General features: G+C 37.4%; 1 protein-coding gene across 37 annotated transcripts in view; it reads right to left on the reverse strand.

Moving 5' to 3' along the window:
- Window positions 1-18,968, reverse strand: part of Rims2 (regulating synaptic membrane exocytosis 2) — a 386,828-nt gene that overhangs the window by 211,171 nt on the left and 156,689 nt on the right. For 35 of the 37 annotated variants that reach the window (XM_041637522.1, XM_041637525.1, XM_041637533.1 and 32 more), the window contains one exon: window positions 9,080-10,005. In XM_041637522.1, coding sequence (XP_041493456.1) covers window positions 9,080-10,005 — 926 coding nt within the window. Of the gene's footprint in view, window positions 1-4,877; window positions 4,938-9,079; window positions 10,006-18,968 lie in introns of all 37 variants that reach the window. The other 2 variants (XM_041637532.1, XM_041637527.1) reach the window with 1 other exon arrangement.

An 18,968-nucleotide genomic window follows, 5' to 3' on the forward strand; every position in this document is an offset into this window, starting at 1 on the left:
AATTATTGACATTTAGAACGTGTTCACATGCATTACTGCTAAATGGAACAAAAGAATCTCAAAGTGTCAGCAAGGGGATGTTTGTGAATGAGACAGTGCTTGTGCGGCTTTCTGGGGTGGAAGAATGAGGTGGTTAATGTGCTGTCTCTCTGGAAAGGGGGCATCAAAGTGATCATTGGGGACCCTCAACCACAGCCCAAACTGTTCATGGAAAATTCTGAAAATAAAATTTTAAAAAAATCCCATAAGTTTTTAATTTCTGGTCGGAGTCATGTGACTAAGCAGGGTACTTTCTTACCCTGTCCCACCCAGGAAGTAAGTCACCCTTAGCCTCCACATTCTACCTACATCCTTGACTGTGGCCAAAGGGAGACTTCATTACATGCAGAATATTGCTAATATGTTTTATTATTAGCTGTCATAATTACTAATCTCTTGTTTTGCTAAATTTAGACATTAAGCTCTCAATATGCATATGATGATAAATGTTATAATGTAGAGTTAGATAATGTCTGTGCATACACAGACACAGTAGGGAGCTGCTACAGAATCCGTGTCTTTGCTGTCTTTCTGCCTCTGGATACACATTGTAAACACTGGAGAGAGCTAGTGAAGGGCACACATATGCTCTCGCGGTCCTGGGCTAGTGACTTCCTACAGACCAATGCTGACTTCAGTGTGAAAGTGAAGAAGGTTCTGCCGCCTTTCAGGCAGCCGTTCCCCAAGCCTGGAGGTGTTTGATGAAGGGCTGAGTGTGTCAACAAGCTGAAGGAGGACCACTGGTTCAGCGAGAAGTTACACAGAAAGCATACCAGATCAGCCAATTATTCTGTTAGTGAAAAATGACAATTGAATATGATGGTCTGGCTAGAAGGAATCAAAAGCCTCAGCTCTTAAAGTAAGATTTTTTTTCAATACAAACTAGGCCAATAGTATGTTTGTATTTTAAACATGGAGAGAAAAAGTGCGATTACCTTATTTATAACTGTTTTCCTATAATCTTTAAACTTAGGCAAAAGCTTATTCAAAACATTTTATCATTAGTTTTCATTAGGTTAATAAAAATTTGAAACTTAAGTCATGTAGTGCACCAAGGCATTCTTCAACTCATTTTAACAATAATTTTTAAAAAAAATATAGCATATTATGACATGTTTCATATCTGGAGCTAAAGCACCTAGGTTATTGACATGGCTTCATCCTTCATTCGTTTTGTGATTCAGCAAGTCACTTAACACATTGTGTCTCCTTTTCTCATTTACATGAAAGGAAATTAATTGCTAATTCTTGCAGATTGTTGAGAGGTTGAAATAGGGTAATAATCACAAAGATAGTTTGCAAACTATAGTTCTACCATCTTCCCTATGACTGAAAGTAAGCATGTTCTATTTTCCTCCTAGGTCTCACGTCCGTAGTTCATCCTCTTCAATTTCTTGGGGAAAATGCTGTATTTTCCTAACATATGTTCCATTCAACACAGGTTCTACAAAATGTGAGTGGCTTCATTAATTTGCAGTGCCCCAGGTAAAATAGTATTGGAAAACTCCAAACTGGATGTTTACATAGATTCCTTAAGTGCAGAGTTGGGGTCATCTTTCTCAGATCACAAAGACCACGTGCTGTCTGAGAGGATCACACCAAGGTTTTCACACACTCAATGAAACACAGAGGCCTCTGATGATGTCTCGCAGAAACAGTATTTTGAGAATTGATGCTAAAACTTTTCTGTGGGGTCAATTTATCACACAGGGGAATTCCCACATAAACTCAATAATAAAGTTATTTTTATAAATAATAATATAATTTTTATAAATAAATAAATAGTCTCTTCAACAATACAGGAGATACTATTTATCTAGGGCAATTGTTTAATAACTATACTCCATGGCAAAGCTCCCAGGCTACTAGAACGTGGCCGAGGAAGGATTGCAAGGTGGTTTTCATATTCCCTATTTCATAGTCTTCCTTTTTTTATAGGACCTGGGATTTGCTCCAAAGGTGCAGGATATCACTCTATATCAAGGTGCTCTCTCCTTGCTTGTAGACAGTCTCTTTGCTGGCTCACTAGGTAGCTGTGATGGAAAGTCAAATGGAAAGGACCTGCCAGCAGCCTTCAGGAACTGTGATCACGCAACACCCAAGAACAGAGGCTCTGCGATACACCATCACAAAGGAAGAAATGCTAGCGTGAAGAAGACGAACACTCGATCTCCAGAAGTATATTTTGGGGGCGGGAAGGATGACTCAGCACGAGCTGCTCTTCCAGAGGACTCGAGTTTGATTCCCAGCACCCACACAGTGCTCAGAACAGTCCGTAGCTGCAGTTCCAGACAGAGGACTCGAGTTTGATTCCCAGCACCCACACAGTGCTCAGAACAGTCTGTAGCTGCAGTTCCAGACAGAGGACTCGAGTTTGATTCCCAGCACCCACACAGTGCTCAGAACAGTCTGTAGCTGCAGTTCCAGAGAAACCACGTTCTTCTCTGGTTCTGCCTCCACCGTACATGCATGTGTCATACAGATATACATGCAAACAAAACAAAACAAGACACATAAAATAACATTTTAAAGGAAGTTTCAGGCCAGATGGTAGTGGCATACACCTTCAGTCCCAGCATTTGGGAGGCAAAGGCAGGCAGATCTCTGTGAGTCTGAAGCCAGACTGGTCTACAGAGTGAGATTTAGGATAGCCAGGATAACAGAGTAAAACCCATAATAGGTATCTATACTTTGTAAAAACGTGATACAGTGATTTTATAATACTGTCTAATAAAAGGGCAGCATAATTCATTATATCTATGTAGCTTCAGTATGAGTGAGTTCTGTTTATTTAAAAGTAAAAGTTCAGAACTAATACTACAACTGATAAGAGTACTTAGTATAAAATTACTTGTCAACAAAGTTAATACACATGGCAAAAATCTTTGATTTTTAAAAGTTTTTCTCTTTAGAAAATAGCTCTCCAGAAAAGGAAAGCTTTTATTATTAAAACTTCCACAAACAGCTTTGAGTCCAATGGTTTAGAATGCTTTACATGTTTAATTATCTCAAGTATCATAAAGTAACATTTGCTTGAATCTATTAATATATACAGACCTTTTAGTAGCCTGTGTTTTGTGAGTATTTATAGTCAATGCACTAAAGTCTGTAAGCAATGTGAGATCGTGCAGGAGGGTAAATCTCACAACTGATAAAACACCTAAGCTGGGACTGATATAAAGGTAACTGTTGGAATTTGACGTTTATGTTTAAAAACACCTGCTTCTTTCTGAAAGCGGCCTTTTCTCCAGAATGTACAATCTTTTCAACTTTATTAACACTAGTTTTTTAAAAAAGGTTAAGTATATTTTGCTTACTTTAAAAAACCCCTAATAAGTAAAAGAAGCATTTTACAATTTATGGCTTAGGAAACTACCATATGCATTAATTCTTGAACTTGCTAACCTAATCTTAACTCAAAATTTTTTAGGTAAACCAAAAAAAAAAAAAAAAAAAGAAGAAGAAGAAGAAGACCTTTAGCAACCATCTAAAAACCAATGCAAGGGAAGCTGAGCAGCCCACACTGAATGTAAGTGCTTCAAAGGGTATCCTTGTACAGTTGGGGAAATGATTAAGGGTGTAATTGCATAAAGAAGTTGGAAATGTGCCACACTGTGATTAAAATAAATTTTAAAAATAAAAGCATAGCACCTACAAGACACCAGTTGGCAATCAAACACCACTCCTAATCCTGATGGAGGTCTAGATCAGAGTGGTCTAGAGCTAGAAACCTGCAGCAAATAAGTCCCCAAGTCTAACACAGGGACGGGAGCTGGGCAGAGCCCCGAGCGTGGAAGAGACCTCTCTATCTGAAGATTCCAACCCCACAAGAAACAACTGAGACTGAGATTGGTTTTGGTTATACCTGCCATGAGCACATACTGGCCTACACCCTCATCGTCCACCATAAAACAGTGTAACATCGTGTGCAGACACACACACTGAATGTTAATACCATGTGCATTCACGCCCACGGTATGTTTTAAGATTTAAGAGAGACAAGATGGCGTGCACAAGTTACATGCAAATGCTGGCATTTTAGATAAAGAACTTAAATTTTCACAGTAAGGTCTGGGGGTGGGGGTCCTAGAATAATTGCTTGCAGAATCAAGGAATGATTATGTATTTTGATGTTGTTAGACTATAGAGCATGCGCACACATATGCATGCACACACATACACAAACACATATAACGGAAGTGTTACAGAACCACTCTCCTGATATGTGAGTTAGTCTGATATTTTTGCTCTGCTCCACTTTTTCAAAAATTTTTAAAAAAATATTTATTAGTTGTGACCATCTCCATATGGAGAAGGGAAGTGGTGAATGAAGGAGTGGGTTCTGTCCCATAGAGGGTGGCTGCAGTCTCTAGACAAATCTATGGTGTCACAAGTGGGCTGCAGTGTTAGCGGCACCTCGGAAGCAGAGGTCAGTAAGACAATCTCAAAAAACACACAGTTATCCAGGCCCAACTATCAATGGTGATGTTTAGAGAAGAAAATAAAAATAACAAAGCAAAGGGTACATTATAAAGTTTATGAACAACATTCCAAACTCTGAGAATAACATTAAATCGATAAATTCAGAGACACTATAGCATCAGCATTAATAATTTATCTCAATCAGTTTTTGGATAACTAGATGAACACAAATCCGGTAGATAATTAATTTAACATTCTAAATGGTAAATATATCACATTGAACTAAAAAAAATAAGTGTTACAAGACAAATTGTGCACAGAAAAGAATCAGTGTATAGAATAAATGACTCTTCGGAAGACTATGTATCTAGTAATTTTATTCTTAATTTCTTGAGGTGAGAAAGAATGCTATTTACCTCTACATTCTCCACTGGATCCAATCCAACACCTTCTAAATAATAGGCACGGAAAAAGTTCTTGGCAGAAAAATGAGAAATAGATGCTTTACATTTACTGAAGCATTGAATTATATCTCAAAAGTCCACCTCACCAATTAAAAATAAACAGTTCAACACAGGGCAGACCCTGGAAGGGCTGAGATCAACACAATCCACATAACCACGGTTACATTTTCACTATGATCACTGGAGAATCCACTTGTAGAATTCTTGACTACCACAGAACATAAAATAAGCAATCTAAAGCTATTAGTTACTTACTAATCCATTGTGTGTATATTTGGATAGTTTCGCTTTATTTCTTTAGTAATCAAATTACAACAAAATGCTATTATTCTTATTCACAGATTTATAGATAAGGACTTAGACCTAAGAGGTTTAGATCTATTTATTCTAATATATGGTTGTCTTGCCTGAATATATGTATGTACATCACATGTATGCCTGGTGCCGGCAGAGCCCAGAAGAGGACATAAGGTAACCTAGCTCTGATTTTCAAAGGCTTGTGAGCCAGCAATGGGTGATGAGAACAGACTTGGGTCCTCTATGGGAACAGCCGAGTATCTCTCCAGCCCCGACACGGAGTGTTTTAAAAAGCAGAAAAAGATTGTATTCTAAGTGAAGGACACAACCAAGACTGAACTCTTAGACTAAACTATGGATACACTTTCTCTTTAATATCCCTTTCACTTTTAAGCAAATAATTAAAAAATCACTAATGGGTTATACTTATTAACATGACTTAACAAAATATGCTAACCAAAATGACAATGAGTCTAAATATGGGTGAAATTCTGTGTATTTAAAATAGTGTAGTCTAACCTAAGTAGTGTATAAATGTCAAAAGAATTTCTGTATTAGTAAAGTCTAAGAAGAAAAAAAACAGTCAAGCCAAAGGAAAGCAAGTTTTTTAAAAAAAAAATCAAAATCAAGACTTGTTTTGAACTGAAAGATGAATATCATTAAAACAGCAAGAAATAGTTTCTATGTGGGAGACACATACCAAGGCTTGGGAAGAAGCCTTTTTTCTGCAATGACAGAGTTTATGTTACATATACATTATTAGACAAAAAATTAAATTATATTACTTGGCCCAAACTTGCTTTGCAAAGATAAGAGTTGGTATTATTTAAAAAAAAATGAAACGCAACAGGTAAATAAATACAACGAGCAGACTAGCTGTGATGTCAGGCTAGCTGTGATGTGAAACAGTCCTTGGAACTCGTTACCCTGAGGCGGCAAAACCAAGGATGGCTCTCTTTGGAGATTTTCATGATCCTCATCAGAATGACAGCTTCACAAAAGTTTCTGAGAAAAAAAAAATGTGTTCCGAGGCTGCTAATAAACCCCTCTGGTTGTTGGGGAATGCCATGCATCCACTGACAGCACGGATGACGATGCATTAAGATCTTGGATTATGTTTACAAAGTGCTTACTTCGCCATCTGATACTTTTCATGAATAAAAACATCACTATAATGACGCAATGTCAAGAGAGGACACAGGCATCTTCTCAGAGATGTCCAGCCTCAACATTTCTTCCCACCACTCTACTCTTAAAGAACCATGCAACAGGAAAAGCTAATTACTTCTATTTCTTCTGCTGAACTTGAAAGTATGGCTGTACCTATGAAGTGTCTATTAGCAGAAATCATACTTTGCAGAACAAACTGTTAGGTAAGCACTAAGTCGGGCCCTGTACGAGAGAAGTCAGAAGACAGCACAGTGAGACAGGAAGTTTCTTCCTGTGTATGATGGGCATTGAACTTGTGCTTATCTGTATCATGTATAAGTTTAACAAGCACAGAGTTAATTGATGGGAGTTTTAATGTCACTACTTTAGAACCATAGGACATAATACCCCTGTATGCTGTCACCTAGACTCTTCCAGGCTCTACAGTGAAGCATCTCTATGAGTTTTGGTAAAATATGTTCTTGTTTGGCAAATGAAGATGTTATTTTAGCAAAGAATAAGCAAACTAGAGGGAATAGAAACCAAACCACCAAAAACAAGCTTTTATAATAAATACCCTATGAAATGTGGAAAATCACCATTATTAAATATACTTAAAGCATGTTTTTCAATGAAACTGAAATTTCTACATATTCTTTAATGAAACTGACTGAGACCTACAGTTCTCTTTAGAAGTCACACTTCTATTAACTCTGTTCACTCAAGGACCACAATTGAAAGTAACAATTATGAAATGGGTTGTATCTTATTTTTCCATTGTATGTGCATTTCCCAGACCTATTTGTTTAAAATTTCATGTCCTCTTTTGCACAGTAGTGCTTTTAGACAGTAGTATTCATGACTTTCTAAATACTACATTAAGTCCACACATCTGTCCATTTTTCTAGCAAGCCACACTTGCAATTACTTTACTTGGTTTGTGTCTAGTCGAGTGACTTCTCCCTACAGCACCTGGCTATCCCCACAGCTTTAGCTTTATAAAACAGGGCACTGGGAACCCAAGTGAGACTGCGGCTGCGATCAACTCATGACATGGTTCGGCACATTTCATTGTAGTAGTTAGTCTTCCCGCATAGTAAGAGAAAAGAACTTCTATTCTTACTTTGTTATGAGGAAAATTTTATCATATTTCCTGCAAATACCATCATGTTTTGATAATTATTTTTAATCACATTTTCTAGTTTTGGTTTTAGGTAAAAAACTACTTTTGATTTGTATTTTCTAATTACTTATGCTACAGTATAAAATCACTATATAAATTTTATATGACTTATAATTTTATATGACCTGGATTCCTCTACTTATTACTGTTGATTATTCTAAAACAGAAAAGGACAATCTGCCAAACATCACGACATAACTGGAAGGAAGGAGAAGCAGAAGTTGACATGAAGAATTCATGTCAGATACTCACCAATCTAATATACTTCATTACATATCAAATTAATTCCAGGGGAAAAAATTAATGGTAAAATAATGTTAAGGGGAACATATATATCTAATTTTATAATAGATTTGAAGATGAATGAAAAGTGTTTAAGAATGGGCATAATGAAAAAATATCAACAAAGAAAACTCAACTGTAGCTGTACTAAGCATGCCATCTCCAAATGATCAAAGGAAATTAATAGACAACCATCCAAATAGAAAATAAATTTAACAAAATAACAGATAATTAGAGACAAATTCTAATACAAAAAACAACTCATAAATTAATAAGAGAAAACTAGAACATCCAGAAGAAGTAGATAGGAAGAATTAAGGGATGAAGAGATGACTCATATCACAATAAAATTAGATAAAATTCAGATAATGAGATGTGGCATTTGTGTGGCCCATTCGGGAGACAAAAATTGGGTGAAATAAAACAAAAAGTTCAAGCACATATGAAAATAGCACAGAAAATGCTAAGAACCTTTCTGGAAAGCAACTATAAAATATGAATTAAAGTATAAAACCAAATATTCACACACACATACAGAGAGAGAGGCAGGCAAAAAATATACGTAAAGATCAAGACAATATTGTTTACATAACATTTAGAATAAATTTCTATACCTCAAACAAGTAAATATCATGATATATTCTTATGATAGAACAAAGTGCAGTCACTTAAGTTTCTAAAGAATATTAAATGACTTGAAAATAAGACTATATGGCAGCAATTGAAAAGCATGAAGCTATGTAGAGTATGATACTAAATTTATAAATCTGAAAACTCTACTTTCAGAGAAAAGGGGCTGAAACCTAAGGACAACATCAGTTCTTTCTTAGGAAAGGGGTAAGGTGCTATTTCATTCTTTAAAATACTTTGAGCGATATTTCAAATGTTCTATTATGAACACATTCCTACTTTTATAAATAATACAAAAGCTGTTACTTTTCAAGCTAGAACTAATAAGTTTGTGTACGTGTGCCTTCTAATAACGCAAGGATGCCTTCACGAAACTCAAGAAGGTGTTTTTTAAAACGACTTTTTTATACAAGGATAACAAGGCACGCTGTTCTTGTAGGATTTTTCTCACATGGCCAACGCCTTTAAAATCCTTGAGTGCAAGCAAAACTGGCTCCGGGAGGAAGGCTCACTCTGCAGGGCACGCGAGGGAAGGAAGGCTCACCCTGGAGGGCACGCGCGGCAGAGCTTACCTTTCTCACTCACTCTGCAGGGCATGCGTGGCAGAGCTTACCTTTCTCACTCACGCTCTCACTCTCGATCTCGACATCGTCGCAACTCGTGTACTCCGGTGTGGACGCCAGTTCCTCCTCGGAACTGCTCAGCGAAACCTGGCGCATTTTACCTCCTTTCTTGGATTTATGAGGCTTTGGTGGCGGGGGCCTCACTGACTCCGACTGGTCTGAACTCAGAGAATCATTCCTTAACATGGTTTCCATTTTTTCTCGTTTCGTTTTCCTGACGGCAGAGCTGGGATCTAAGTGGTGCTGTTTCCGCAGAGAGTCGGCACGCCGCATGTCCAGTCTATCGACCGGTATAGGGCTCCGCCGGGGAGTGGGGGGGCTATGATTTGTGGTCCTTTGTGGATAAGCACTGTGTCCCTGAGCCTCTCGAGTTCTTTCCATTGAATAGGATCGTTGATTTTCCATCGCAGCTCTCCGTTCAGAGACAGATCTTTGCCTTGATGGTCGATCCATCCTTAGCAGAGAAATTCTGGAATCTTCTAGTTCAGCATTTGCCAAAGACACATCACTGTGCCTTCTCTCGTGTCGTGCTCGGGACACTTCCGCGTGGATCCGCATTTGTTCTTCATAGGGCTGAGGCTTTACGGGATACCGGGCCAGATTCGGATCGCTTCTGTAGCGCGCCTGGTACTCCTCCTCCCTCCTCTGTCTTTCATACTCGTCTCGGCTCTCCACATCCTCGTCGTCTACAAGATACTCTTTGGAATGTCTATGGCCTCTCCTGGTAGAATCCCTATAATTTAAATGATCAGGTTCTTCATAAAACTGAGGTTCACGTTGAGATTGTCTATCAGCATAATCTGATGGCGATCTGGGCATTGTGCTGTCTGAAGGGACATACTGTGAATACTCCTCTCTCTCTTCACTTTGGTCGTATCTTCGATTTTGATCCCTGGACACTGATGGACTTCTTTTCCTAGAAACCAGAGAAAAAGACTCTGAGATGACATTTAAGCAAGTTACACTTCACAGGTTTACTGACAGGGGGATGCATACATTTAGGTAGACGGATCATTTTGTCTTTTGTCTTGTGAAAACACAGCTTAAAAATACTATAATATTATAATATTAACCTACACAACACCGTGTGTGTATGTGTGCCTGGGTATGCAATCAAGCACATACTATAGAACATTCAGTTTACTCTGGGTATTATTTTTATACAAATGACTAAAGAAAAAACCCATTATGATAAGTGTATATCATGAAAATTATACTGTAGATACAGGATCTGAATTTCTTAGTTATACTTATTGCACCTAATCTCGGAGAGTCTGTATTTTCAAATAAGAGACTTGGATTATACACTTAACTGAGATTATTTTAGTTGCACACTGAATCATTGATTAGGAACACGTAAATGAATACAACATTATTATCCCCAATTATCATCATGCCGAATGATCCTAAGGAAGTACAATCTTATAACATCAATACCAAAGCTTCATCAAGCTAATTTGTTTAAACAAAAGCTTTAAGTATTATGGATTTCCAGCAGAATATCATCAAATCATGCTTAAAACAATGTTGTTCCTACCTTGAGGAAACAATATGAAAGTTTTGAAAATAAGTATAAGGTGAATAATCTTAGCAGAGGATCCTAACTGCAAACAACATATAAAAAAAATTACCTCCCAATATAGAATTCAGTTCCCAAAGAAAGATAAACAGTCAGTCCCTGGCTAAAACAGCTGTTTTTCTAATCATTCTATAGGAAACATAAATTCAATATTAAACTAGTAATCACTTTGTTGTAGAGATTATGAAATATCCCTAAGGCATCTAAATCATGGTATATATGTTCCTTTCTATTGGGCTTAAGTAAGGTGGAATAGTGGTTGAAATCTGAAATTGGGAGAATTATTGGTCCTGATGCTTAAAATAAAACTTGAAGTACTACAGTACACTTTAGTATATTAAAACTCTACCAAGTCAGGTAACATTCAATTGTAAGATTCTTGAAAGTAAATAATCTACTATCAGTTACTCTGACATATTAATTTTGGAAAAGAAAATATCTACTAAGTACATCATGAATCATTTCATACATACTGTCTTTTAAATTTTAAAATTTCAGGAACTAAAGAAACTCCATCAAAATTCAAATATGCCTAATCTGAACATTGGTGTCTAGCCTGCACAGATATGTCTAATCTGGACACTGGTCTTCAGTCTGCACAGATATATCTAATCTGGACACTGGTGTTCAGTCTGCATAAATATGTCTAATCTGGACAGTGGTATCCAGTCTGCATAGATATGTCTAATCTGGACACTGGTTTCCAGTCTGCACAGACATGTCTAATCTGGACATTGGTGTCCAGCCTGCATAGATATATCTAATCTGGACACTGGCGTCCAGTCTGCATAAATATGTATAATCTGGACAGTGGTATCCAGTCTGCATAGATATGTCTAATCTGGACACTGGTTTCCAGTCTGCACAGACATGTCTAATCTGGACATTGGTGTCCAGCCTGCATAGATATATATAATGTGGTCATTGGTGTCTAGTCTGCACAGATATATCTAATCTGGTCATTGGTGTCTAGTCTGCACAGATATATCTAATCTGGTCATTGGTGTCTAGTCTGCACAGATATATCTAATCTGGACATTGGTGTCGAGACTGCACAGATATGTCTAATCTGAACATTGGTGTCGAGACTGCACAGATATGTCTAATCTGGACATTGGTGTCGAGACTGCACAGATATGTCTAATCTGAACATTGGTGTTGAGACTGCACAGATATGTCTAATCTGAACATTGGTGTCTAGTCTGCACAGATATGTCTAATCTGAACAATGGTGTCGAGACTGCACAGATATATCTAATCTGAACATTGGTGTTGAGACTGCACAGATATGTCTAATCTGGACATTGCCTGCACAAAGGCTTATGAAATAAGCCTTAGTTTCTGTTATTCTCAGGAAAAAATTACAAGCAAAATAAATGATAATGTGTATGTTTCTCTAAAAGGATAATAAAGCATATAATAACATTCAACCATAAGTCATAATTCAAAGCAATTCTCCTAGGAAGTTCTGAGTTAATCATTCAAAGATTCTGAGAAATTAAGAACCAAAAGTACACTTTTTTCCAATTTTCCACTTCATCTGTTTATTCCTATTTCCTGATATCATCATATCAGCACATACTTAAATTCCCCGTTTCTACTCACCTACTTTTCAGTATTAAGCCTGCATGACTGTATTAAAGTAATGTCCACCCACTAACAGGAGACACACCTGAGAGATCCTATGTCTACCTGCCGCACAGGGCAGCATTTCTGTCTCAGTTGCTGAGAACTGCTAGTCAGGCAGACAAACTTCCCAGCCTATTTCTAAATACTCTGTTGTACAATGCGCCAGATGTTCCATTATAAATCTTTATCTAACTATGCATGATAATTTGAGTAAGAAATATGTCAACTATTTAAAACTTTATGTCTGGAAAACCATGGTGATGGATGAGAAAAATGCCAAAAAATATATTGTTTCAAATTCGTCACTTTTCTAATATCCCAGAGGCAGTTTCAGTTTATATATTACGTATTAATTTTTTATGCTATTATTACAATTTCCATTGGCTTTCTTCACTGGCTTGTGGTAATATCAGAATAATACTGACCATATTTACCAGTTAATATCAAACCTCTGAAAATAGGGCAGAAGACATATGAAAACATTTATAAGGACAGTAAGAGAATGCATGAAAAGATAAGTCTTAAAATATTTTTAACTCTTAACTAATGATATAGAAAACTTTTAAGAATCTTAGTGACGCTGAATATCATTATATAAATCTGAATTTTACAGGACAACAACTTAGCACTAGCTATATATTCCAATAAAAAATCTTATTGGTAAAGATCATTTAATAACAATTTTATAAAAAATTATATTGAGTCACATTAAAATATAGAAACAAGAAACTACCATCATTTTACATTCAATAGCTGTCATTTTAAAAATGAAAGACTATGCAGCTGACATTCAAAAATTCCAAAATTTGAAACGATACCTCCATCTTTTAAAATGCTTTATGAAACATGGATTTTGCAAATTTGAATGAAAATAATAGTTCACGAATACAATTTTAAAGCTGACTATATAGTTTAGATTAAATATTGCAAAGTCAAAATTCAAAGCTCTTAAACTAGGGTACATCATGAATCTAACCAAATCTGTGACCATGTGGAACAAGCAGTATGCATGCATACAGTTCTTCTTCTAAAAGCGGAACAAGTCGATTTATATTTGTAAAAAGCATGAAAAATGTTTACACATCATAATAATATTTAGCATTTATATTTTTACCTTAGTTCTACCAATGCACATCTGTCCGGCAAGAGTCATCAGGCTGACGAAAACACATCAACATTACGCCAGGCAGTGCGTTCTCTTAATCCTTCCAGCCCCAGCAGAATCCCAGGAGCCATCCTTAATCAGATGGCATGAAAGACTCTTGGCTTGCGATCATATTGTTACAAACCTCGACTACTGAAAGTTAAGCAGCATTCACTCAAGGGGGAAGCCACAAAACACTGCAGCGAGGGACGTGCAAGGCCAGGTTATTTTGACGCTGTCTCTGCGCAGCTGTATATAGCTGCAGGTCAAGTGAGAATGTACCCTGAGGAGGATTACGGTACTTAGCTGATTACGGCTTCACAACACTGAGCCAAAGGCAATCCGGATCCAAGGCATTTCTGGTCGCTATACTAAAAACTGGAGCACTACAAATTTACAAACCACTTCCCTTATAGAAATTATACTCCTTTGAAAATGACAGAATTCAGTGTCATTAAAACTGATTAATAATTCTGCTCTTTAGCTTTTATCACGAAACAAGCCCATTTTGTAACTCTTTCCAGTGTTTAACTATGTTTTTAATCTAAAAAGACAATGTTACCCCCCCCCCAAAATTTAAAAAGGAACAGGTGTTATGGAAATTCATAATTTTAAGAAAAAATGCTGTGTGAACTAAGAAGCTGGTTAGACACTGAGTATAAATCCAGTTTGGTTCATTTAACTTATAATCTAAACATGGCCCATCTCATTGTCTGAAACCTTTTACTTCCCAAAATAAAGACAAAACAGTAGTTTCCTTACAGTCAAAACCTAGTTATTTAAAAGCTAACATTATACTTTTAAAAAATTGCATCTAAACAATTCCAAATGACTTCTATAATATATGAATAAGGCAATGTTTGGGGTCTGCGTAAAGAGACAGGACAGTTATGCTATCTATCAGTCTCTCAATCATTCAGTTTAAACGACAGTCTAGGGATATGTGGTAGCACAATTCAATCGCTCCATTATTCATCTACAAAATTTTCTTCTAGAATTAACTTAGGTCTTAGAAGCATTGTGGGATAAGTAAAGATAATAGAGTGATTCTCTTTTTTTTCTCTCTCTCTCTTACTTTTGTTTTTGTTCGGTTGGTTTTTTTGCCGTAGGGTCCCTCTACATAACCCTGGATGTCCTGGAACTCACTATACAGATCAAGTTGGAACTCACAGAGATCAACCTGCCTCTAACTCTCTAGGGTTTGAATTAAATGTGTGCCAACACACCCATCAAGAGTCGTTTATAAAAACCTGTAAGATGTCTAAGATCTGTAGAATCTTCCAAAAGAAAGGAATAAAAGTTCAATAGAATTATTTTCCAAATGAATATTAACTAATGATAAAATACAACCAAAATGAGTCCACAGCTCATATCAAATAAAACAACCAATTTCCCCAAAGTATATTTTGCTTCTTCCAAATTTTAAAGCCTAGAAAATTTCAGTCATTCCAATCGACAGATTACTATCAAACTTCCTTCTTATTTATTATATCTTCCACCCTCTTTTTCTTTCTTTCCTCTTTAGGCAAATCAGGTAGGGTTTCACTGTGTAGCCTAGGAGTCCTGCCCTCCCTTCCTGACCGCTCCACACCAGGATACAAAGTGCTGGGCACCCCAGCCCTCCCTTAGAGACACTCTTCAAGTCTTTGCCCTGCTCTGGATTTCTCAAGAAGGCGGGGCCTGACCACCCTATTAAACAAGTCAACTGCATCTTCTGTACAGGTTCTCAGTTAAGCTGCTCATCTTTTCATGTCTTTAATCACTTACAGTCATCTAATTATGACAATTAAAAAACTATGACATTTCAGAAATGACATACTTATTGTTTGTCTTCATATACTAAAGCATGAATTTTAGCAGTAGGGATTGTCGTTTTGGTCAGGATATCCCAATATCAAAAATAAAAAAAAATATTCAATATTTACTAAGTAAAATAAGTATAGGGACATTTCATACTATGGTAAAAATAAATATATTATGTAATTAATAGCTTATCTAAAATAAAATTTTTGCAATTTTCTCTCACAGGCAGAACCCGTAGACCAGCTCTGACAATCAGTGGACACTGGCCATGGTAAGACCCAGGAGCAAGCAGTCTCAATTTTCTGCTGCATTTCAACCAGTGCGCCATAAGCCAGAGTGTACACTGAAAATGGTCAAGTATAACTTAGATTCAATCCATCCTAGCATCATTCTTGGGCCCTGGGATTGGTTTTCATAAAAATAACTCTACATTGGGAATTATAATATGGCTCATCTCTGTGCACTGAGGTATCAAGGGACAGCGATCACAGAACTCTGCCCGAGAACTAAGCACCACATTGGTCAAACCTAAAACTGAGCAGTTCCTATCAGTTCTTGTCCCAGAAACAACAGGCTCTTGTAGCCTAGTACCAAGTAGCAGGACAAGGTCCAAGTTGGTTGGCCATCTTCTCTAGTCATGCTCACCTGTGGCTGGTGGCAGGATTTGAGGACCCTGAGTCCTCCTAGACAATGGGTGACTGACGGAGGAAGGTCATTGGCTAATAAAGGAACTGCCTTGGCCCATTTTATTGGTTAGAGGATAGGTGGGAGGAGTAAACAGAACAGAACGCTGGGAGGAAGAGGAAGTGAGCTCAGACTAGACAGCTCTCCTCTTGGGGGCAGACGCCTGAGAGAGACGCCATGCCCCGCTCCCAGGATGAAGCTCCGACCCAGGATGGACATAGGCTAGAATCTTCCCGGTAAGCGCACCTTGGGGCGCTACACACAGATGATTAGAAATGGGCTAAATTAATATGTGAGAATTAGCCTAGAAGAGAATGGGCCAAGCAGTGTTTAAATGAATACAGTTTGTGTGTTGTTATTTCGGGCATAAGCTAGCCGTGCAGGCGGCCGGGGTGCTGGGAACGCAGCCCCACCGCCCCTATTACTACAGGTGACCTATGTACTATGGCCCCGAGACCTACTCACTAGAGAACTGGTCCTGGAAGTCTCCTCAGCACAGATGATTCAGAATGGCAGCACTGTAGCCAGGGGTATGGCACAGGAGGCTGAGGAGAGTCTGTTTGAGTTCTACCTGGAGCCTGGCAGAAGCCCACAGCATCTAACAACAAGCTGGTTCCTCTACATGAGAAACCTGGGCCCGCTGTGGACACACTGACAAGCTTCAGGGATCAACTGCCTTTTTGAGGTACTCATCCATTTCTAAACAAATGACATAGAATCTTTGAATTTGGGGCAAACTTTGGCTTGGGTGGCCTCTCATGCTAAAACAGTGACAATAACATATAAGTCATGCAAAACCTAGACATAAGGCACACAAACTCAAGCAGAAGGGATAGAACAACAAGCTCAGAGAAAATAAGCAGGCTTTATAGAACTGGTAGATAGGCATAATGAACAAAGACAAATTCTCAGGGCATAAGCTAACCAGGCAGCAGGGAGCTGGGCGGCAGGAACGCAGCCCACAGTTCCTCACTACAACAAACCTTCTATGTTTCTAATCTTGCTCTATCAGTGCCCAAAACCATACAACATGAAAGAGAATCAGAAACTTTTGGGGAGCTAACTTAGCTTAACAGTTAAAAAAAATAAGCCAGACACCAACCATAAGGTAACCAGTAAGACATGATCTAGATGCAGAATTTAAAACAAGTATTTTAAGAATATTCAACAGCTTACACACATACACACACACATAAATTTAATACTCTAAAACAAAGTTAATTGAGCAATAAATTTTCTTTTAAGTCAAACAGAAATCCTTAAACTAAAAAATAGACTGAGTACATTTAAAACCTGATAAGAAGAGATCAAACATAAGAATCAGTGAGCTCAGAGACAGTCTATTTGAAAATACATAGTCAGATGAAGGGAAAATGAAGAAAAAATGAAGAAAACCTAAGGTGATTTTTAACATCATTAAAAGAGCAAATATGTAACGTTTATGTTTGAAGGGAAATGAAACTACCAATGGAATGGGACGATTATTTTAGAAGAAAATACTAGAAAGCTTCCTAAACCTAGAAAAGAATACAAATAACCATGGGCAAAAGGTCAAAAGTCACAGCAGATCAAATAATGAAAATTCTGAGGCAGAAAGAGAAAAAGAAGCAAATACTTGTAAGGGTACCACATCTCACCTGACAGAAAGCTGCACAGATCTCATGGCCGAGCATGAGAGCTCATATTACTGAATGGGAAAAGCACCAGCTAGGAAGAACACTGTACTCATCAAATGTAGACTACAGAAATGTGAAACACATTCTCAGACCACCTGCCAAGAAGAGTGGGCGAATATATTTCTACCAGACATTAAATACATGAAGGGAATGCTTCAGATTGGAAGGGAAACTAATAAGGAAGAAGCTAACAATACACAGGCAGAAAAGCATTACATAAAGAAATAGTTTTTAAGTTAATCCAAAAAAACTGAGACTGTAAGGGTCCGAGAATCACTGAAGGAAGCCCCCAGAATCAAATAGTATGCTGAGACAGAGCATTTACTCCAGCATGCGGGAAAGGAGCATGCATGCCCCCTTTAAGCTTAGCTAGGGAGACTCTAAGGACAGTAAGGTCATCTTAAACACAGTTAATTAGTGAAGCAGGCTGTGGCTACATTAATACAACTTTAATTGACTGTGGTTATAGTTTTGCCATTTGGTGGCAAACTTGGGCAAGACAGGGTATGTTTTAGGGAGATTACAGGAACTGTCCTTTTTGGTCACTGCCTTGAGGTGCCATGGGGAGTGGCTCAGGCCTAGTACGTGCTATCTCCCTTGTTGTCCTTTTAGGAAATGAAGCTCAGGCCCAGTTGTAAACTGGAAAAAGTTCACCTCTCAAGACTATGATAGTAGTTCCGGAGACTAAGTGAGACAGAAAGAGGCTGATCAATATGTACGAAGTTATATTTGATAGATGTGCTAAATTCTGATATGCTACTTAATAACTATGGGTATTGTAAATAATGATATCATAATATACAGTTTTTAAAAACTAGAAAAAGGACATTTTTCATGTCATGTCAAAGAAATGAATTTTGAAGAGATAGGTATGTTCGATCTGATTTAAACGTTACATGATAGATACATATATGAATGGAAACATCACAAATCTACCAGATAAAATTAATTTTATTTTTGAATATTTTTTTAGAAAGTGCCCCACAATGTAGTACTAGTTATATAGACCAGATTGGCCTTGAACTCAAAGAGATTGACCTTTTTCTGCCTCCCAAATATTGAAATTAAAGGTATGAGCCACCACACCTAGATAAAAATACTATTCTTAAATTGGAAGTGGAGGAAATAATAGTAAGAAGCCAATAAGTAAGCGCTGAACTAGGACAAATGGCGAGAGAGAAGCTGTCTCCAGCTTCATATCCAGCTTATGACCTTCCAACAACAGAATCTTGACTACTTATAGAGAAGAAGTGTGTCTAATACAAAAACTGCTTTTCCCCAGGTTCTCTTGATCATAAGAATGGTCATATGATAAGACAAGACAATAAATTTAGATAGAAGTTTAATAGGCACAGTTTCTACTG

Source organism: Microtus oregoni, unplaced genomic scaffold, assembly GCF_018167655.1.
Source record: "Microtus oregoni isolate MIOR12 unplaced genomic scaffold, Mior012 000053F_ref0000044, whole genome shotgun sequence".
Classification (NCBI taxonomy): Eukaryota; Metazoa; Chordata; class Mammalia; order Rodentia; family Cricetidae; genus Microtus; species Microtus oregoni.